We start from the raw sequence: 22,949 nt of genomic DNA, 5'->3' as shown, positions 1-22,949 counted from the left end.
GCCTCTCCTGTTCACTCTCAGTATTTTTCCTCCTGTGGACGATGTCTGTCTGCACCATCTGGCTGAGCTTTCTTGCTAAGGCCCTCTGCTTCTGGCCTTTTGTACTGTTCCTTTAAATAGCTTCCTTCATCACACACACACACACACACACACACACACACACACACACACACACATCTTCTGAAAGTGAGGAGGCTAGTCTTCCCATTTGACAAAGAAGAAAACTTAGGATCAGGGTCAGGAACATTAGACAGTATGCGTGGATCTTTTTCTCCATTTCTGTCCACCTGCTCCAGTGCCTCAGGGCAAGAGAAGATATCTCAAGTCTGAAGGAGAAGGTAAGTGTTTCTTGGACACGTATTTCTGGCTCCAATTGATCCCCCTTGCTGGTGGTGTTGGGCCTGCCTGATTGTCAAAAGGGCTCCCCTCCATCCAGGAAAGAAATGGCCCTACCTAGTTGCCTTCTGTTTCTCAGTCACGATTTGAGAAATGATGGGTCTGAGTGTCTTTCCTCTATTGGATGAGAGGACTGAGATGCTCTCCCTCTGTATTAGTTCCCGAGTTCTGGGGTCCTAACCCAACTCACCTTCTTCTTACTGCATTCCAGAATTCTCCTTTGTTTCTTGCACCATTTACAGTGTTTCTAGTTGCAAGTAGAGGGAGGAGCAGGGAACAATTTATTGATGACAACTTGTCTCGATTGGAAGTCTAACCATCAACTTTTAATGTTTTCAACAGATGGTTGGCTCGTATCACCCAGCCTGACATTATCATAAGCAGAAGTCTGACAGCTGTCCTTCTTCGATGTAAGGCGGGGAGAGTTAGGCCCCAGACAATTTTTTTACACCACACCAGAATCTCCCATTTGTTTTTAGGAGTCATTTTATGATTTTATGGCATTGTGCTTTATCCCTGTCATGGTTTTGGTGCTACTGGCGGATGTGGGGTTGTTTTTATTTAAGCTGATTTTTAAGTAAAATATTCGGCTTTTCAGGAGGAAGATTACAGCTTCTTACTTGCCTTCACCAACCATCTCAACCCTGACATCTGTTTTTCAATTTATTTTGGAGGATAAGAAGTTGCCAGATAGATGATGACCTGGTGATGTGTCTTCCTGGAGGAGGGATGGTGTGGATGCACAAAGATGGTGAGGAATGCACAAGCATTTAGAGAATGACATGAGGGATTGATAGGTTAGGGTATGGAGATGCAGAAGTAGATTGGGTGAAATTGAAAACAACCTGGGGGGCACCTGGGTGGCTCAGTTGGTTAAGCGACTGCCTTCGGCTCAGGTCATGATCCTGGAGTCCCAGGATCGAGTCCCGCATCGGGCTCCCTGCTCAGCGGGGAGTCTGCTTCTCCCTCTGACCTCCCCCCCTCTCCTGCTCTCTCTCTCTCTCTCATTCTCTCTCTCAAATAAATAAAAAAAAGAAATTGAAAACAACCTGGAATAGAGGTCAGAAAACTATAGCCTGCTTTTGCAAATAAAATTTTGTTGGAACACAGCCACATTAATTCATTTGTAGAATGTCTATGGCTGCATTTGCACTACAAACACAAAGTTTTGAGTAGTTGCTACAGAGTCCTTACAGCTTGCAAAGCCTAAAATATTTGCTATCTGGCCCTTAAAAAAAAATTCCTGACCCTTGACCTGGAATGTCAAATTAGAAGCTTGTAAATTAGTCTTTGAGGCTGAGGAGATGGAGGGGTATTTTGACTGTGGTTAGCCCTGAGTTTTAGGAAATTCCCTAAATGTTGATATGTGATTTTGCCTCTAACAAGACAAGTAGGAGGCAGGCAGGATGGAAAGGAAAGATTCAGGAGGGGAGAGGGATGATGCTGGAGGCCAAGTCAGGGAAGGGACCCATGGAGAGAGTTTTGTTTTTCTGATAAATATTCAATAATATTTATCATTAAGTAATACACCTGCATCTACACCTTATTTTTTCCAGCTTTACTGAGATATAATTGACACATAACATTGTGTAAGTTTAAGTTATACAATGTAATGATCTGATATATGTATGCATTGCAAAATGATTACAACATGGGAGGGTTTTGAAAGTGAGACTGACACATTGTTGGTTTGGTGTCCCAGACAGAACACACCCAGGCTCTAGAAGAAATGTCACCAACACCTTTCTGTTCAAGGGGGAAGGAACTAGTGTGCACCAAACTCTCACAGTGCGGCAGGACTTCTGCTGGGTGTTTTCTATATGCACTTTTATTTACTCCTCATGGCAACCCTGTGAGGTGGGACCTCTTACATTCATTTCGCAAAGCAGGAAACTGAGTCATGGAGGGGTAAGGTGGCTTGCCTGATGTCATACTGTTGATAAATGAAAGAGCGTGGATTCCCCCCCAGGCCTCTCTGATTGCAAAGCCTTAGTTCCAATATAGCAGGAAATTCACATTCAAGAGTTTGTAAACCCATTGCCTATGGGGATGTTAACTCTCCAAAAATCAGCCTTTGGGTCCCCCTTCCTGCAGGGTATGGATGCTCCTTCTGAGACTGATGCTCCAGGTGGTTCCTCATTGGGTCCTGATCTCTGAGTATTCTGCATAGGTGCCCTCCTTCATCCTGTGAAAGCTGATGGAGGCATAATACAGATCTTGATCCATCTCCAAGGTGGGGGGCACCCCTGCAGAGCTTGTGGGGTCAGCAGGGAGGTCTGACTTGGACTCCTGCTGGCAATCCTGTATGGAGAGCAAAGAAGGGGTCAGAACAGGGTGGTGGGGGTCTGGGGTAGGGTGAAGAGAAGGCAGAGAGTGTCCATGAAGTGAATTTGATTCTGACAGGACATTGCTCTCTCTCCCATTCTTTTATCAAACATTTCTTATGTAACAAATATAGCACTATTGATTGCTTTCAAATTTTATTGAACACTCACTCAGACCTATGCGGAAAAGATTATTATTTTACAGAGAGAGAAACTAGTTCTCAGAGAGGTTAGGTACTACCCAAGGTCACACATCTGTTGATCATGAACTGAACCTCAGTCTCTCTGCCACGGGATATACAGGAGGGTGTTTATGAAAAGCTCAGTTGTCTTCTGGTTGTGTCTTCTTTATTCTCACACTGATACCACATTCACAACACCTCTGACACTAGATGTGTGGGGTTTTCAGCACACCAAGCAATTCTCCAACACCAGCTTGGTGGCATACATTTCTAACTAAATTCTGACGCTCTCTACCCAAAGACAACACCAGATCCCATAGATTAGGGCTCAGACTTACAAGTTTGCCCCCACCCCACTTCACCTGTCAGTTGGAGGTCCAGTTTGTCACCTGTGTTTCTGACCAACTGGCTATAAATTAGCGGTTGCCACAAGCCCCACCTCAGGTTCCATTAATTTTCTAGAGTGACTCACCCAACTCAGGAAAGCAGTTTACTTACTGTTTACCAGCTTATTATAAAAGGATGTGATAAAAGGCACAATGCAGATGAACATCCAAATGGAAGAGATGCATAGGGTGAGGTGTGGGGAGGGGGCGGGAGCTTCCACACCCTCTCCCAGTGCACTCCCAGCATCTCCATGTGTTCACCAACTTGGAAGTTCCTTGAACTCCATACTTTGGGATTTTTATGGAGGCTTCGTCATGTAGGCATGATTGATCACTAATTCCATTTCCAGCCTCTCTCCCCTCTCTGGAGAATGGGGGTGGGGCAGGGATGAAAATTCCAAGCTTCTAATCATGGGGTGGTCTTTCTGGCTCTCCATCCAGGAGCTTACCCAGAATCACCTTGTTAGTACAAAAGATGCTCCTATCACACAGAGAACAGGGATTTAGAAGTATGACCATTTTTCTGCTGCAGACTAATTTCTCTAGATTTTTGGCAACATTTTTCAAGAGTATTTCCACTTCTCATCCTCCCATTTTTCCTCTTGAACTCACTCCAATCAAGTCAACTTCCTCTCCCAGGCAACCAGATCTGCTTTTGCCAAGATCAGCTGAGACACCGCTTGCTAAATTTAAGATTCATTTCTGAGAACCTATCTTACTGGACTTACTAGCATTTGAAGCAAATAAACATTCTCTTCTCTTTGAAGCTTCATCTCCCTTTGGCTACCAGGACCCAACCCTACACTCTCTTCTTTCTCATTTCTTTTTTCTCAGTGTTTTTCTTGTCGTCTCCACCTTGTAACTCTGGCTCTCCCAGGGCTCTCTCTGTGGACCTCTCCTCTTCTTTGTGGCTTCATCCACTATCAGACCTTGATGCGGATGCCCCCCCAAACCTCTGTGCCTCCTACCTGAATCCTTGTCCTGAGCTCCAAACTCTTGCCATCTACTTGTCTTCTTCATTTGGACATCTCAGAGCAGAGGCACCTTAAGCTTGTAGTAACCAAAATAAAGTTTGATCCCCTCTTGGAAATATACTCCTGTGATTTTGGTAATTTCAGGAATTGGTGATACCCTTACTTATGTTGCTCAAGGCAGCCACACTGGAGTCATCTTTGGCATCTATGAACATGTGTGGACATCTATAACATCTATGACATCTATGGAGTCATCTTTGGCATCTCTCACACCCATTAGGTAGAGGCAGTGAACTGTCTTTGCTCATATCCCACACATAATCTATCACTACATTAGCAAATCCTGATTCATCGTTGTTACCCAGGACTAAGTCTGTCGTATGGAACTGAATTGTGTCCATATGTTGAACTTATATGTTGAAGCTCTAACATCTAATGTGACTGTATTTGGAGATGGGGCCTTTAGAGAGGTAATTAAGTTTAAACAAGGACATTAGGGTAGGGCCCAAAATGACTTATGTCCTTATAAGAAGAACAGACACTGGAGATGTGTGTACACAGAGAAAAGGCCAGGTGAGGACATGGAGAGAAGGCAGCCACCTGCAAGCCAAGGGGAGAGTTTTCAGAAGAAGCTAACCCTGCTGGCACCTTGATCTTGGACTTCCAGCCTTCACGATTGTTTCTGAAAATGTTTCTGTAGTTTAAACCACTCCATCTATGGTATCTTGTTATGGGAGCCCTAGCAAACTGATACAGTCTGCTTTATCTCTTGCCTGGATTATTTCAGTGTCTTCCTTATCTTGTCTCCTCTTTTCTGCCCTAACCTGCTATAGGCATTCTCAGTGCAGCAGCCAGAGTGATCCCATTAAAAAGAGCATCAGCTTGGGGAACCCAGCTGGTTCAGTCAATAGAGCATGAGACTCTTGATATCAAGGTCATGAGTTCAAGCCCCACATTGGACAAGGAGCATATATATATAATAAATCCTGCACAGATTTCCTAAAACCCTTATAATTTCCTAAGTGAGAAGAATGCTAGGAGCATCTTCTGTTCTAATGTTTGATCTTTGACCCTGGTTCCTGACACAGAGCTCCTAAATCCCTTGGAATTTCCTGGACAACAGCAGCATCTTTTGTTCTAATGACGTAAATCTTGGTGGGCTCCTGGATGGGGGCTGGTCACAGAAAGGCCAAGCCATGGTTAGAAGCTTGGAAGTTTCAGCCCATGTCCTCATTCTCCAGGAAGGGAAGAGGAGCTGAAAATGGAGGTAATGATCTATCATGTCTATGTGAGGAGGCCTCCATAAAAATAACAATAGTACAGGGTTGGGGGGGGTTGGTTAGGGAGCTTCTGGATTGGTGAACATGTGGAGGGGCTGGGAGGATGGGCACACCTGGAAAGGGGATGGAAGCTCCATGCATCTCTTCCATCTGGATGGTGATCTGTATCTTTCATCACATCCTTTTATGGTGTGATGGTAATGGTACAAAGTAAGTAAACTGCCTTCCCGAGTTCTGTGGGCCGCTGTGACCAATTAATTAAAACTGAGGAGGGGGCTTGTGGGAACCACCAATTTACAGTCAGTTAGTTGGTCAGAAGCACAGGTGATGACCCAGGCTTGTGATTGGCATCTGAAGGTGGAGTGGGACAGCCTTGTGGGACTGAGCCCATCACCTGTGGGATCTGATGCTAGCTCCAGGTAGATAGTGTCAGAATTAAGTTGAATTATAGGACACCCAGCTGGTGTCAGAATTATTTGGTGTGGGGAAAACCACACACACATTTGGTGTCCAAAAGTGTCAGAAATAGTAGTTCTGTGTGGTTTCCCTTACACTGTCACTCTTCTCCCAATACATAGGTAATTATGATGAATTGCAGCCCCCATGCCTCTCCATCTTCATTTCTTACCCACCATTACCCACTGCCCACACCCACACGGCTCTGCTTTAGGCACACTGTCCAACTTGCTGTTTCTCCCACACATCAAGCATGCCCCAACCTCAGAAGCCCCCAAGCCCTGCTTAGATAGAGCCTTAGTGATACTCTCAGGGCTCACACTACACTCCTTCACTTTGGCTCTGGCGGGTGTTTTCTCAAAGACTCCAGCCCCAGGACTGTCATCCCTCATTCTCCCATCTAACTCCCCACCAAAGCACCATTTCCTATCAATTTCTTGCATATTTTTGCTACTTATCTTTTCACTGTTTTCAACTCCTCTCCCCCACCCCATCCAGCAATAAACGTAAGTCCTTGACCTCAGGGACATTTTATATTTGTAACATGTGCGTTTGTAAAAACACAGATTTTACCCAAGCACCCAGAACAATCAACAAGTGGGAGATATTTGAGAAAGGAATGAATGCATGCACGGTGACTGCAGATCATGCGCTCAGAAACCTCAGTGGTGTCCACCTTAGTCAGAGATTGACTGATGGATGGATTGATTGTTTTTTTAAGTAGGCTCCACATCCAGCATGGAGCCCAGCGTGGGGCTTGAGCTCATAACCCTGAGATCAAGACCCGAGCCAAGATCAAGAGTCGGATGTTTAACTGATTGAGCCACCCAGGCGCCCCCTTAGTCAGAGTTTTCAATAAATAAACGCCAGTCAGAGCTCGGAAATGAGCAGGACTAGGGCAGGATGACATAGGCACACGAGAAGGAGCTCACGCCAAGCAACGATTCTGAGATGCAAAAAGCTCACTCTGCTTGAGGCGAGTGAGCAGGCGGTGCAGGGGGATTGCAGCATTGAAGGTGACTCTGGGCTTCCTGCCCCAAATGCCAGACCAAGTTGTTTGGGCACCCGACTTCCGGCAGTGTGGGGGAGGAGTGCTTTTCAGACTTGGGCATATGGGACAAGGGTCTTCATGGAGGAGAGGTGAGAGGGCTGCGGCAGGGTAAGGACTAAGAGGGGAGCTCAGCTCAAAGGGAGGGGTTGCATTATGCTGTACTGAAAAGAACAGACGTGCTCTGCAGCATATTGGTGCAGGAAGTGCAAGGCTGGGGCAGGACAGGGTCGGGTCTCCGGTGGAGTGTCAGGAACACAAGTGTCATCAGGGAGGTGGACAACCAGCAGGAAGAATATGCTTAGGAGTGCATTCACCACATGTTTCTGAGACTTTGACATCTGGGGCCTTGCTAACCTTAGAGGAACTGTCCCGGCCAGAACTAGCCAATCTCTAGAGATGGTGGACTTGCTTGCAAGCATGCCCTTCACACGCAAACCAATCCGTCCAAAGCTCACACTCCAACCCCTCCTTACATTCTGGGCCACTATTCCTCTGCCTAATCGCCCCAGGGCCAGGCGCCAAACAACTAGGGACGCCCCAACACCCCAGAGCGTGCTGAAATGATTCAAACTAGCCAATCCTGAATCTGCTTACACTGTCTCACCGTGCCTTTCCTGTGGAAACTGCAATAAAGGCCCTACCCATGTCTCCCTTTGCCCCCTCTGCCTCCTGACCCACCTTAGCCCTGCCCCATGTGGTCCTGTGTGGGGTGGTGTGCCTCTCCTCCTGGGAACTGTGAGAAACAGAGTGCCTTCTCAATGGCAATCACCTCCTGATCTGTTGGCCTCAGACACCTGAATAATAAAACCTATATTTTCAAACAAGCAGGAAGGTGATGAGCTCATTTCTGGACATGCTGAATGGAGCATGGCCACCCCAGGAGATGCGGAAGAGAGTCTGGACGCCAGGACACCCACGTCACTCACCAAGGGAGCTGGCTTTACTATCGGGTGGATGCCGTCCACGCCCACTGCTCTCCGGGATGCTCTCTTCCTGCAGCTCTTCACTCTGACGGAGACACCAGAGTCTCTGACATAGGGTTACTCTTCTGAGGCAGGTTGAGGGTGGGGCGAGCCTTCATATCAAGGCTTTGTAACAAGGTCCCCATGCTCCTAGACTGTTGGGACCAGGGCTGGGAACACATGCATACCTGGCACCCTTTGCCCTTGCTCCAGGACCTCACAACCCCTGCAAGTTCCACTTCCCCCCACTCCCACATACCCACCCAGCTCACCCAAAGAAGATAAGGCAGAGGCAGAGAGCGAAGAGTGTGGTGATACCAGCTCCCGCAATGGCACCTAGCACCACTCCTGACCAGATCCCCCGTTTCCCTGTAGACAGAGACACTTGGGGTGAACTCCAATCTTGATGAGCAGAGCAGTGTCCTTCCCCTCCCATCCAGGGTTCAGCCCTGAAGGTCTCCCACCCATTGCAGGACCAGAAGGACATGGTCTATGTGACACCTTCTATCCACACAGTCTGGCCCCTGCACCCTGTGCAGCAAACGCCATCTCATCTAGGACCCAGGTTCTTTCCCATACATGGTCTCTCTGCAACAGACTCCAGACCTGGCTGCAGCAGGACCAAGAGACTCTGGGCCTCGTGGGCACTCCAGAAAGAGAGACGTATGCACAGAGCTCTGTGGGACACAGAAAGTCCCTCCTTCCTTCCAGGGAGGTTGTCTGAATCTCCTCTCCTGGCCTCCACTGGCCCTATCACTCAGGGTCAAAGTGGTCTTTTGTGCTTCCAGAAGCAGGTGGAAGCAGTGATATTCTCAGACCTTCAGCTCTCCTTGTCCTTCCTGGCCATGCCTCCTGGGAGCACAACACCCAGAGTGAGGGATGTGTCTCTGGGCATCACCTATCAGCTATATGGTGGGCACTGAAAGAATCCTAATGGGGCTCACTGTCCAGATGGGGGCCAGATGTCATTACCAATGGGAATAGAGCAGTGGGGGTAAGGCTGGGCTCAGAGAGAGGTCAAGGCCCAGAGACATTTTGGGGCAGTAAAACTACTCTGCATGATACCACTAGTTGGATACATGTCATTATAAATTGTCCAATCCATAGAAGGTACAATACCAAGAATGAACCCTGATGTCAACTATGGACTGTTAGTGATAAACGCATGCCCATGTAAGTTTTATTGTAACAAAGGTACCCTCTGATGGGGGATGTTGATAGTGAAGAGGCTATGCATGTAAAAGCAGGCCTTTTGGGGAAATCTCTCTACCTTCAGCTCAATTTTGCCTAGAACCTAAAACTCCCCTTCTAAAAATAAAGGTTACTAAAAATGCCTCAGGCCTTCAGAGACCAGAGGAAGATAAAGAACATAATCAAGATCATGGGGAGAAAACTGCAGGTCACCCTGGCAAGACCACAGAGAGGGTATGGGAGAGGAGGGCTGAGGGGGCTTCTCATGTCTAACCACAGCCCCCCAACACACCTCCACCCGTTGAGTCTCAAGTCCCACTTGGACACAATCTGACAGATACCCTGGCCAGTCAATGACCCATGGATGGGAGGCTCCTTCCTACCTGGTCTGTGTCCCAGGCAGACACCTGTTGTTGGGTTCTGTGTGGCACCTGGGAGGGGAAGAGGGGATTTTCCTCTTCAGTGGGGCGGGGTGATGTGAGATACATGTAGGCATCCCCCTGCCCCCAGAAAGCACAGAAACAAGGAGGGACAGGGCTTGAGTCCTTCTAGGTCCCATACTCAGCCAGACCTCCAGGACTAAAGCACGAAGCATCCCAGGCAGGCCTTCCCTTCCCTCACCCCTTCAGGGACCTGGGCATCCTGGCCCCGTACTCACAGGTGACATTGAGTTGGATGGTCCTTTCCACCATCACACCAGCTGCAGGGAAGTACACCTGACAGGTGAGGTTGGTGCCATGGTCCTGGGGCCGTGGGGTGAGGGTGAGCACCGAGGAGAGGTGGGTCCTGGGGCCCAGGGAGGTGAGGGCCACTGACGTCCAGGAGAAGATGGGGGGCGTGCCCCACTCACAGGCCCAGGGCACAGAGCAGGTCAGGTTCCCGGGGCGGCCAGACTCCAGGGTCCCTGGCTTGAGGATGTCAGGTGTGTGGGTCAGGGCTGTGAGGAGATGGGGAGACATGGGAATCAGGAGGAGGGTCAAGGGGAGGCCCTGAGAGAAGCCTCAGGGTTTGGTTCAGCTCCTGCCTCTGAGTCCTGACATGGGTCACCCCCTTCCTGGGAGGGAAGTGAGTCCCATCCCGCTCTGACCCAGGACCCCTGTCCTTCCCCTGTGGCTTCACCTGGAGGCTGCTCCTTACCCGTCACACGCACGGAGAGCTGGTTCTGTAGGTAACTATATTTCACATAAGGCCCTCTCTCCACCCTGAAGAAGTATGTCCCCGAGTCCCTTCTCTGTGCATCTCTGATGCCCAGGGAGCAGTTGTAGTCCCGGGGGCCCCCGAGGAGGTGGAATCGGCCCTGGGTCTCCTCCTGCACTTCTCGATCTGGGTTGTTTGTGGCCACTAGAACATGCTGGCTGTAATCACTCCCTTCCTGGAACCAGTAGCCATAAGTTGGGTCACCGTCAGTGTATTCGCGTTTGGGGTAGGAGAAGCTGCAGGGCACATGCACACACAGGCCCTCCTGCACCGTCAGGGACGCCGGCACTTTCAGCCAGTATCTTGAACGCTGAGCCAGGGACCCTGTGGGGAATCGAGGGTCAGCAACAGCCCCCGCCCGCCTGCCCCCCCACCCCCGGCCCACTCACCTGCCCACAGCAGGGGCAGAAAAAACGGCGGCAGCAACATCTTTAAGATGGGGCGTGTATGGGCTTCCCGTGAGTGAAGTAGAAGAGGAAGGCCGAGGGAGGGAGGCCGAGGGGGACCTACAGGAAGCTGGGGAGGAGCACAAGGCCTTGCGGTTCACAGAAGAGGAGATGCGGCGCCGGGGCTCCCCCTCTCTCTATGCACAGCAGCCACACCCTTGGCCAGAGACCAGGGAGCCCCATCCAGGTAGGAGAGACCAGCAGCAGACCCCGTGTCCTGCCCCCCATCTCGGCACCTCCCTCTGGCACCGGAGACTGGACCAGGACCTCTGAGGACATGTGAGGCACGAGACACAGTGGATCTCCCAAGGTCTTCCCACCTGAGGGGCTTGTCTGAGCAGCATCGTCTACACCAGGGAGCTAGTCAACTCCTGGCTAGACCTGGAAGGTCACAGCCTCATCTAGACCCTCAGGTGTTCTGTCCTGCAAGGTAGAGGATGCTTTAGGTCTGTGTGAGCCTCTGGGACAGAAGAAGAGAAGGGATCCTGGGTGAAGAGAAGGCAGGAGCCATTGATTCATTGATTCATTGATTAATTCATTCTCCAAATACTTAGTGAACATCTATGTTGGCTGAACTGGAGACAAGACAGCTGGGCCTGGCCTGGTCCATCCCTTGACATGGTCCCCACCAAGGGCACCACTTCCTCCATAGACACACTGCACTTTCGCTTTGTCCCTGTGAGTTTCACGAACTGCAGACACCAGGACTTTTTAGATGTGTCTGCGGGCCTACTGGATATTTTCTAAATATACAAGGATGGGTCCTTTCTTCTTTTACTTCTATTATGTTGATTCATGAAGTTTCAAAGGCATCTCCAAAATGAAAACTGTGTAGTATCTTCACGTAAAAGAGAAGGGAGAACGGTGTTCATGAGCTAGTGGAAAATCTTTTCCACAAATGCTGTCTATATAGCGGTGCATGGACTGAAGCAGTTTTTTTAGTTCCTCGTCATAGAAATTAGCATTTCCTGTGATGTAAAAAATCAGGTTCTCAAGGTGAAACGTGGCTCAAAACACATGTCACTGCAGAAAACATAAGTGGAATGAATATGCAGCTGCAATTAAAATCGCAGGTTCTGCCCATGTGATTTTCCATCTCACTCTGTGGAGCAGCACCTGGCAAATCGTTGATGCCTATATATACAATATAAATATATAATTGCATTTGCCATCATACAGTTGTAAAACCTTCCAAACACAGTAGTATCTAAAGAAGTGTTCCTTAAACATTACTAACATAGAGCTATTTTGCACCTCATCTGATAAAGGAAGAATTGAGTCTGCAGTAAGTGAAATCACACCTTATTCTAGGTTATTCAAAATGTAGGATTGTGGCACATAACAGAAAACCCAAGGCGATGGCTTTACAGTAAAGAGAGTTATACCATTTTCATGGACTGGAAGGTTCTGTGAGTTCGCATGATGTTTCTTTAATGAACTTTGTACTTTTTATAAGATACCACTTGAAGTGTGCATTTCTACAACTTATGACAAATGTATACCACCACAATGGAGACATAGAACATAACCACCAACCCAAACGTGTTTCTGGAATCTCTTTGCAGCTCATCACTGGCACCTCCAGCCCCAGGTAACCATTGATCTCGTCTCTGTCATGGTGAATTAATTTGGCCTATTTGAGAATTTCCTAGAAATGTACTCATTTGTGTGTTCTGGATTCTCTCACTTAGCATACTCCTTTTGAAATTGATCCACGTTGAATTTGTAGTTCATAATATATGATTACTAAGTATTATTCCATGATATGCGTATATTATAATCTTTTATTTATTCACCTATTGAGAGACATTTGAAATTTTCAAGTTTTGGCTATATGAAAGTGAAATTTTTATGGGCGTATTTCCATCCTCATGAGTATATACAAGAAGTATAATTGTGAAACTAACATAAGATTGTGTCAACCATACTTCAATTAAAAAATAGACATAAAAATGCTAAAGAAGAAAGAAGATCCCTCCACAAGAGTATAATTGTTGGGTCAAAGAGTAACTGCATATTTCACACTAACGGGAATTGCTAAACTACTCTCCAAAATGGATTGAACCTTTACCACTCCTATCTACAATGTTCCAGAATGCCAGTACCTCCACAGTCTTCTTAACACTTGATATTGACAGCCTTCTAAATTTTAGCAATTTTAGCAGAAGGGTGGTGGTTTCTCAATGTGTTCTTAAATTATTAATTTATTCTAATTACACATAGTGAGATTCACTTGTTATTACCTACAATTCTGTGAAGTTTGATGGATGTATAGAATTATGTAACCATAGCCACGGTTAAGAGACTGGTGAGTACCATTCCCCAAAATGTTTTTCCTCCTGTCCCTTGGTGGCCAAACCCTCCCTCCAACCATAACCTCTGCAAAAATGCTGGTCTATTCTCCATCCCTATAGTTCTGTTGTTTACTGAATGTCACAGAATCGGAATTATACCAAGAGTAGCCTTCAAAGTCTGGCTTCATTCACTTGGCATACTGCATTAGAGGGCCCTCAATATTGTTGGTTATGTATGCCAATAATTTTTTCCTGTACTTGCTGCTGGTACTTCACTGTTTCTCTGTACCGTTATGTTATATACACCATCCCTAGGAGACCATTGGAGTTGTTTCTAGGTTTGGGGTGGCTATGAATAAAGGAACTGTCAATATTCACAGGCAGGCTTCTGTGGGAACGTGTTTTTATTTCTACTAGGTAAGTATCTAGGCATCGAGTTGCTCGGTCCCACAAGCGGTGTAGGTTTAACTGAGACAAAACTGCCAAACTGTCCTCCAAAGTGGCTGTACCATTTGGTGTTTCCACCAACAGTGTATGGTGAGTTCTGGTTGCTCCACATTCTCTTTAGTTTTGACTAAATTTGACATTACCAGGAATTTTCTTTTATTTGTGCTTGGGTTATTCAGCCCTTCCAAGAGGTGTGCACTGGTATCTCATCCTGGTTTTACTCCGGGATTTCCTCAGCACAAGTGAGGGTGAGCATGTTTTCATGTGCTCATTTGCCATCCATTGTCCTTCTTTGCTGAAGTGGCTGATTTAAATCTTTGGCTGCTCTGTTTTTACTAGAGTAAAATATGCAGAACAAAACCTTTACCCTCTAACCATTGTCCAGGTCAGTGGCATTAAGCCCATTCCCATTGTTGTGCAACCATCACCACTGTCCATCTCCACAACTTTTTTCATCAACCCAATCTGATATTGTGTGCCAGTTAAGTTAATAACCCTTGATTCCCCCCTGTCCCCCACCCATCCCCTGAGCTTGACAACCATCATTCTATTTTCTGTGTCTATGAATTTGCCTACTCTAGATACATGATATAACTGGAATCTTCTAGGATTTTTCCTTTTGTGAATGGCTTATTGCACTTAGAATAATGTGCTCAATCCATGCTGTAGAATGTGTCAAACTTTCCATCTTTTTAAGACTGCATAATATGCCATTATATGGACATACCACGTTTTGTGTATCTGTTAATCTGTTGGTAGACCCTTGGGTTGTTTCCACCTTTTAGCGCTTATGAATAATGCTGCCACGAACAAGGATGTAGAAATATCTATTCAAGTGCTTGCCTTGGATCCTTTGGGTGTATACCCAGATGTGAAATTACTGGATCCTATGGTAATACTATGTTTAATTTTTTGAGGAACTGCCGTACTAATTTCACAACAGATGCACCATTTTACAATTTCAAGAGCAAAACACAGGAGTTCCATTTTCTCTGCATCCAGGCCAACACTTGGTATTTCCTGCTTTTTGTTTCGTTTTGTTTTTTTCATAATTGCCATCAGAATGAGTGTGAAGGGGTTTCTCATTGTGTTTGTTATCTGCATTTTGCTGATAGTAGATGTTGAGCAGTATTTCATGTGCTTAGTGGTCATTTGGATACTTTTTGAGAAATAGCTATTCAAATCCTTTGCCAATTTGTAAATACAGTTGTTTGTTTTTTTGTTGTTGAGACACAATTTTTTTATATAATTAGGTTTTATTTGTTTGTTTACTTATTGCTTTGTCTTGAAAGCCCTTGATATATTCTAGATACAACTCTTTCATCAGATACATATTTGTAGGTATTTTACCTCTGTCACTTTTCTTTTAGTTCTGTTGATAGTGGCTTTTACAGAACTGCAGGTCCCTGTTCCCCAAGATGTGTGTCATGCCCGAGGTGACCCACTAGTGCATCAAGACATGGAAGAGCAGAGTAAAGAAGGTCAGAGGGCCAGATGGGGACATATAGGGATGGAAAAATCCCTTGGGCCGAGCAGTGGGCTGAATAATGACCCCAAACATACCCAGGTCTTAATCTCTGGAAACTAGATGTTACCTTACAGGAAGCAGGGTCTTTGCAGATGGGATGAAGTTACAGATCTGGACTGTGGGGATCATCCTAAATTATCTGGGTTGGGTCCTAAGTCTATCAGAGTGTCCTTCTAAAGGGGAAGCAGAGGGTGACTTCCCGCACACAGAGCAGCATTAAGTAACATGATCACAGACCCAGAGTGGAGCAGTGACACCCCAGGTTAAGGAATGCTGGCAGCCACCATCACGAGCAAGAAGCAGGAGAAGGATTCTCTCCTTGAGCCTCTGGAGATCATGGAGCTCAACCACTCTTGATTTCTGTGCAGCAAAGCTGCTTTGGATTCTGGGGTTTAGGACATGGCCCCCAAGATGTGTCACCTTGGCATCGTGACCCTTTCAGGCTGAAGGATTTTGAGAAATGGCAGGTGGAGGAAGGACCTTGTGACTTTTCCCTCCCTCTGCCCAGAGGAATGGAGCATCACGTGTCTGATGACAGGTGGACCCAGAGAAGGATCCGTCAAGCAGGTCTCATCAAGCCCCTCCAGTTACTACCCACAGTCAAACCCTTTGTTCTCCCAGGTGTGACTCCAACTTTTCACTCTTCACCAAATCTAGGAAAACCCCCTCAGGTTTAACTGTTTATTCGGGTCTTCATTTCCTTATGAAGGCTCCTGTGCCACATAGATCTCATATGAAATACATTTGTATACTTTCCTCTGATTCACCCCTCTTGTGTTACAGGGTGCCCAGGAAGATCTCCCAGTAGTGGGAAACAATGTGTCTCCTTCCTAACACAGCTTTCTGACCTTCCTGTGAGAGCTTACATTTCTTTGTTTTAAGACCCCAGGAGTGTGGCATTTGTTACAAGGGCCCCAGGAAGCTAATATGGGCGGGCGGGAAATCAGAGATGCCCCTTCCAGGAGGAATGCAGGGAAGGACAGGGAACAACCTGCATCTCCAGACCCTTGCTCTGTTCCTCTTTGCAGCAAAGTCTTCACAACGTTGTCTGTACCCCTTCTGCCATCTCCCCTGAATCTCCTGAACTTGCTCCAACCACATCTTCACCCCTTTCCTGCCCCTTTTGTCAAATCTGCCATTCTTGGGTCCCCAGTGACAAACGTCTCTCCAAGTGCCTCTATTTTTCTATGTGCAGTCTGTCCCTTTCCTCCCTATCGATTATCCCCTTCCAGGAGCTGCAGGATTTAATATCTCCCGCCTGGACCCCTCTGCTGATTCCAGGCAGTCGCAGCCTGCTCCATCCCTGACATTCTCAGAATGAGCATCTCTAAAGTCCTTGACTCCATCCTGCCAGATGCTCAGGGAAGACACTGGGCATCATTCTTTCTCCTCTCTTTCCCCCACTCCCCACATCCATTGGAATATCCTGCTCAGTTTATCTTCATAATATATCCAAAAATAAGTCCCCACTTTCTCTGGTTGGATCCAGCATCATGTCCCACCTGACGTAGCCAGCAGTGCACTTCCCCATCTCTGTCTTGCTGTCATGGACCCACTCTGGCTGGTCCTGAGCAGATCAGCCATGGGGATCCTACTGAAGGGAAAATTCAATCATATCTCTGCTCTCCTCAAAGGCTTCCAGATTTCTTGCATTTTCTGCAAGGCTCACATGGTCTGCACCAGGAAAATGTCTGCATCCCTATGGTATCCGCACTCCTACCACTGGGTCTCCACCCCCATGAGGTCTCCACTTCCTCAAGGTCTCCACACCCTTGGGGTCTGCATCCCATGGGGTCTGCACCCCCATCCCACAGGGTCTGCACCCCCACCAGATCAGCACCATCATCCCAGCATCCCCAACTTGCATTCTTGTGCTCTCAACCTCAGCCTCTGGTTTCCACACCAGCCCTCCTCCTGTCTCAGAGTTACTTCACTTGCCTTTCCCCATTTTCCATTTCCTGGGATAATTTTCTCTCAGGCAAATATAGGACCTGCTTTGCCACCTGCCTTCAAGTCTTTGCTCAAATGTCACCTCCTCAACTCTTGGTTACAGAGCATGGTCCCCAGTATGTCACGTGTTCCTCAGTCTGCATGGTTTTTCTGCAAACACATATTCTACCCAAAGTGCTCTAATATTATTTCTTATTTATTTCTCTTGATTTCTTGTCTCCAGAATGACAGGTTCTTGATGACAGAGATTTTTCTGTGTTCACTGATGCACCCCAAAACAAAACTAGGTGGCATATAGTAGGTGTTCAATAGTACTTGTTGAAAGAGTCTGTTAATAACTGAGTACAAGTTGACTCAAAATCATGTCTCTCTCTCTCTCTCTCTCTCTCTCTCTCTCTCTCTCTCACACACACACACACACACACACAAAGAGCTGGGTGGCTTTTAAGACTGAGCCTGAAGATGATTAGGACTTGGAGATGCAGGATTGGGGAGGAAAGGGCACTTCAGGAGAGGGAAAGGCACATGCAAAGTCTCAGATCAGGAAAACCCTAACCCAGTTGGGTGTGGAGATGTTGCAAGATGCAGGGAGAGGTAAAGATCTCATGGAGGGTCTAGCGGGGAATGGACCATGCCAGGCCTTCAAATCTAGCCTTTTTGTACCTCAGTCTTGACTCTGAAGAGGAATCATAGCTGTTCATGCTGTGGAGAAGTGGATGATATTGCTCTCCCAAGACTCAGTGAGTTGAGGAGAGAAGGGGAGGCAGGAGGCTGGTGGGTTAGAGGCCCAGGGAAGACAGGAGGCCACAGGAACAAGCAGGGTCAGGAGGGGGAGGAGACTGGCATCAGGATGAGCTTAGGAGGAAGGAAGGACAAGACAGAGTGAGGTACTGGATCAAGCAGAAGGGAGGGAGGTCACAGTGGAGACTACACCGCGGTTCTGGTCTAGAGATGGGAGCCATGTCAACCACGTGAGAGAAATTCAGCAGGGAGGTAGGTTCGGGAGGAATGAGGTAGCTCAACATTGGCCGTGCTGAGTGGAGCAATCCTGGGGCCATCCTGGGGGCGGTGTTGGTGGGATCTTGGGTGGTGAGCTGCCCACATCACTCACCTGAGGGATTAACTAGGGGGCCATGTTTGCCTCCGCCAGGTCCCCTGCAGGCCTGGCTGTCTCCTTCCTGAGGAACCTCCCTCTGAGAGAAGAGACCAGGGTCTTTCAGTCTAATCATGGGTGTGCAGGATGAACTCACTCACCCGATTTCCCAGTTAAGGGGTTAGAGGGCTGACTGAGCAGGGAGAGGGCAGGTCTGGCCTCACAGATCACCTTGAGCTCAGCAGGCACATCTCATCGTGGACACAGGGTGGAATCCTCACACCTGGTAGGCTTCCCACCTGCCCCATTCTCAGCCTGTTCAGTCCCTCCTGCACTGGTTCTGGGACTTAGCCACATGCCCCACCCTCCCCGTCCCTCCCCTTCCCCTGGGGCAGTGCTCACATGAGGATGATGAGGCAGAGGAAGAGGAACAGGATCTTGACAGCAGCTTCCCCAATGGCCACCGAAACCAATTCTGCCACAGGCCCTGATTTTCCTGTAGGGAAATTGGACAAGGACAGATTCATGTGCTTGAATGCAACCCTGTGTCCTTGACTCCCAGTGGGGCTCTGGACACTGGTTCTTCAAGCCTTCCTGCCTCACTGGGTGTGGGACCACCTGTGCTGGGGCCTCATGCCACCTCATACACTGCCCTTCCAGCAGTAGTACTGGACAAATATGCCTAAGCTGGACTTCATCAGAATGAATCCTCTTGTTCGTTTGATGCTATTTAGAATGTAAGAAGGCAACCTACGTATTGGGAAGAAATATTTGCCAGTCACAGATCTGATAAGGGGATAGTATCCAGTATATATAAAGAACACTTACAACTCAACCACAAAAAGGCAATCAATCCACTTTAAAAATGGGCAAAAGACTTAAAAAGTTTCTCCAGAGAAGACATATCAATGACAAATATGTCCATGTAAAAATGAACATTAGTCATTATGTAAATGCAAGCCAGACCCCACTGAGATATTCCCTCACACCCACTGGTAGGCTATAATTATTTTGAAAAGGAAAATAACAATGTTGGGAAGAATGTGTAGAAATGGAAACCCTCACACACTGCTGGTGGGAGTATAATATGGTGCTGCCGCTGTGGGAAAGAGTCTGGCATTATCCTCAAAAAGTTAAAACATAGAAACTAGCCTTTGATGGTACTGGCGCAAAAACACACACATAGATCAATGGAACAGAATAGAGAGCCCAGAAATGGACCCTCAACTCTACGGTCAACTCATCTTTGACAAAGCAGGAAAGAATGTCCAATGGAAAAAAAGACAGTCTCTTCAACAAATGGTGTTGGGACAATTGGACAGCCACATGCAGAAGAATGAAACTGGACCATTTGCTTACACCACACACAAAAATAGACTCCAAATGGTTGAAAGACCTAAACATGAGACAGGAGTCCGTCAAAATCCTAAAGGAGAACACAGGCAGGAACCTCTTCAACCTCTGCTGCAGCAACTTCTTCCTAGAAACATCGCCAAAGGCAAGGGAAGCAAGGGCAAAAATGAACTATTGGGATTTCATCAAGATAAAAAGCTTTTGCACAGCAAAAGAAACAGTCCACAAAACCAAAAGACAACCGACAGAATGGGAGAAAATATTTGCAAATGACATATCAGATAAAGGGCTAGTATCCAAAATCTATAAAGAACTTATCAAACTCAACACCCAAAGAACAAATAATCCAATCAAGAAATGGGCAGAAGACATGGACAGACATTTTTCCAAAGAAGACATCCAAATGGCCAACAGACACATGAAAAAGTGCTCAACATCGCTCGGCATCAGGGAAATCCAAATCAAAACCTCAATAAGATACCACCTCACACCCGTCAGAATAGCTAAAATTAACAAGTCAGGAAACGACAGATGTTGGCGGGGATGTGGAGAAAGGGGAACCCTCCTACACTGTTGGTGGGAATGCAAACTGGTGCAACCACTCTGGGAAACAGTATGGAGGTTCCTCAAACAGTATAAAATAGAGCTACCATACGATCCAGGAATTGCACTACTGGGTATTTACCCCAAAGATACAAATGTAGGGATCCGAAGGGGTACATGCATCCCAATGTTTATAGCAGCAATGTCCACCATAGCCAAACTGTGGAAAGAGCCGAGATGTCCATCGACAGATGAATGGATAAAGAAGAGGTGGTATATATACACAATGGAATATTATGCAGCCATCAAAAGGAATGAGATCTTGCCATTTGCAACGATGTGGATGCAACTGGAGGGTGTTATGCTGAGTCAAATAAGTCAATCAGAGAAAGACATGTATCACATGACCTCACTGATATGAGGAATTCTTAATCTCAGGAAACAAACTGAGGGTTGCTGGACTGGTAGGGGGTGGGAGGGATGGGGTGGCTGGGTGATAGACATTGGGGAGGGTATGTGCTATGGTGAGCGCTGTGAATTGTGCAAGACTGTTGAATCACAGGTCTGTACCTCTGAAACAAGTAATGCAATATATGTTAAGAAAATAAAAGAAGAAGAAGATAGCAGGAGGGGAAGAATGAAGGGGAGTAAGTCGGAGGGGGAGACGAACCATGAGAGACGATGGACTCTGAAAAACAAACTGAGGGTTCTAGAGGGGAGGGGGGTGGGGGGATGGGTTAGCCTGGTGATGGGCATTAAAGACGGCACATTCTGCGTGGAGCACTGGGTGTTATGCACAAACAATGAATCATGGAACACTACATCAAAAACTAATGATGTAATGTATGGTGATTAACATAACAACAAACAAATAAATAAATAAATAAGAAACTAGCCTTTGACCCTGCATTTTCACTCCTCGACATATGCTCCCAAATACTGAAAAGAACGTTCAAACAAAAACATGTCCTTCAGTGTTCACAGTAGCATTATCATAGCCCCGAACAGAAACCACCCATATGTCCATCACCCGATCAGTGGATAGAATATGGTGCATCCATACAATAGAATAGTATCCAGACAAAAAGGAATTAGTACTCATACATGCCCTATGGATGGCCCTTGAAAACGTTTTGGTAAAATGAAAGAAGCCAGACGCATAAGACCATAGTCTGTAGGACTTCATTTAGTTGACATATCCCCAGTAGGCAAATCCACAGAGACAGAAGGCAGATTCGTGGTTGCAGGGTTCAGGAGGAGGGGGAATGGGGACTTACTGCCTAAGAGGCAGGTGATGACAATGCACGGTGGATGGAGTCAGGTAGTGGTGATGGTCCTACAACACTGTGAATGTCCTGAGAACCACATGTTTTGCACTTTGAAATGGTTAAAATGGCAAAGTTAACTTTAGGTGAATTTTTCCTCAAGGAAATAATACTGCATTTACATAAAAAATACTGGATGGAGATAGCAGTTGCCACCTGGTACTGGCAAAGATCAGAACATTCATCCCATGCAGGCTTGGTGAAAACATACACTTTGAGCCCTGACTGTTGGGAACATAAACTTGTCCATCCTCTGTGGAGAAAATTTGGTCCCATCTCTCAAGATTTCAAAGAACCTGCGTTCGAGCTATTTTGGTTTTAGGAATGTATCCCACAGACATAAACACACACACACATACAGAATGAGATGCAAGACTATGGATTGCAGTGCTGCAGTGTTTCTGTTAGTAGAATAAAATGAATGTCATGATTTCCCATGAGAAGAAGACACACACAGAATCATAAGCCATCCACAGGGAGGAATACTGCACAGTCTAGGAGAAGATGGAGGGCAGTCTGCACTATTGATATCAGAGGACCCTCAGATCCTCTAGGCAAACACACTAAGGCTCAGAGCAATCTATGGACACGGGTCACTTCCCAGGAGGCGACTGGGTATCTGAAGACAGATTCTGCTGTGCATTTTGAAAGTCTGCTTATGTGAATATATTACCTGTTCAGAAGTACATAAATAAGCAATTATTAGGGAGAATAAAAGACGGGCCAGGAGGAGTCATCAGGAGATGCATGATAAGGGGCAGGTCTTCAGGGTGCATGTTGCCCTGTTCTCCTCTTCTCCTGATACGGGTGGGGTGTGTGTGCAGAAGTGGGGGGAGGGGGGCCAATGGGGACAGCTGCTCACAGGGCCATGGGGCCTGGGGAGGGGGAGGAAACACTGAGTTCACACACAGGGGGTCCTGGTAACTGGGTGAGTTTAGAAAGAGGCAGGGACCCGACTCTGGCTGAGCCTTGAAAAGCCCCACTCTCTATACCCTGGGAGGAGACACACCTACCTGTGGTGTGTCTTAGGTAGACACCAGTTGTTGGGTTCTGTGTGGCACCTGGGATGGGAAGAAGGGATTTTCCTCTTCACTGGGGTGTGGTGAAGTGAGATACATGTAGGCATCCCCCTGCCCCCAGAAAGCACAGAAACAAGGAGGGACAGGGCTTGAGTCCTTCTAGGTCCCACACTCAGCCAGACCTCCAGGACTAAAGCACGAAGCATCCCAGGCTGGCCTTCCCTTCCCTCACCCCTTCAGGGACCTGGGCATCCTGGCCCCGTACTCACGGGTGACATTGAGTTGGATGGTCCTTTCCACCATCACACCAGCTGCAGGGAAGTACACCTGACAGGTGAGGTTGGTGCCATGGTCCTGGGGCCGTGGGGTGAGGGTGAGCACCGAGGAGAGGTGGGTCCTGGGGCCCAGGGAGGTGAGGGCCACTGACGTCCAGGAGAAGATGGGGGGCGTGCCCCGCTCACAGGCCCAGGGCACAGAGCAGGTCAGGTTCCCGGGGCGGCCAGACTCCAGGGTCCCTGGCTTGAGGATGTCAGGTGTGTGGGTCAGGGCTGT

At 47.3% G+C, this 22,949-nt stretch overlaps 1 protein-coding gene across 4 annotated transcripts; it reads right to left on the bottom strand.

Moving 5' to 3' along the window:
* Positions 1 to 1,939: 1,939 nt before the first annotated feature.
* On the bottom strand, positions 1,940 to 22,762 carry LOC114203821 (myeloid cell surface antigen CD33-like). Of its 4 annotated transcripts, XR_015769198.1 has the most exons (9): positions 22,667 to 22,762; positions 18,560 to 18,653; positions 10,340 to 10,723; positions 9,861 to 10,139; positions 9,586 to 9,633; positions 8,284 to 8,380; positions 7,976 to 8,097; positions 7,728 to 7,857; positions 2,610 to 2,697 (listed from the first exon to the last, which is right to left on the bottom strand). XR_015769198.1 is itself a non-coding variant. In XM_088027756.1 (7 exons), exons 1-7 carry the CDS (start codon positions 10,826 to 10,828, stop codon positions 2,533 to 2,535), a joined length of 1,095 nt encoding a protein of 364 aa, XP_087883882.1. In that variant the 5' UTR covers positions 10,829 to 11,808; the 3' UTR covers positions 1,940 to 2,532. The 4 variants fall into 4 exon arrangements, 3 of the variants coding, with proteins under 3 accessions (XP_087883882.1, XP_087883884.1, XP_087883883.1); XM_088027756.1 differs by lacking the exons at positions 7,728 to 7,857; positions 18,560 to 18,653; positions 22,667 to 22,762 and adding an exon at positions 10,789 to 11,808 and having other exon boundaries at positions 1,940 to 2,697; positions 7,976 to 8,057; XM_088027758.1 differs by lacking the exons at positions 2,610 to 2,697; positions 7,728 to 7,857 and having other exon boundaries at positions 8,071 to 8,166.
* Between the last annotated feature and the right edge of the window lie 187 nt (positions 22,763 to 22,949).

This window comes from Eumetopias jubatus, unplaced genomic scaffold, assembly GCF_037043125.1.
Source record: "Eumetopias jubatus isolate StellerSeaLion01/CBP00866 unplaced genomic scaffold, mEumJub1_p1.0 scaffold_10, whole genome shotgun sequence".
Lineage (NCBI taxonomy): Eukaryota > Metazoa > Chordata > Mammalia > Carnivora > Otariidae > Eumetopias > Eumetopias jubatus.
Note: the sequence above shows the minus strand (reverse complement) of the source record. Positions and strands in the feature narration are given on the sequence as shown.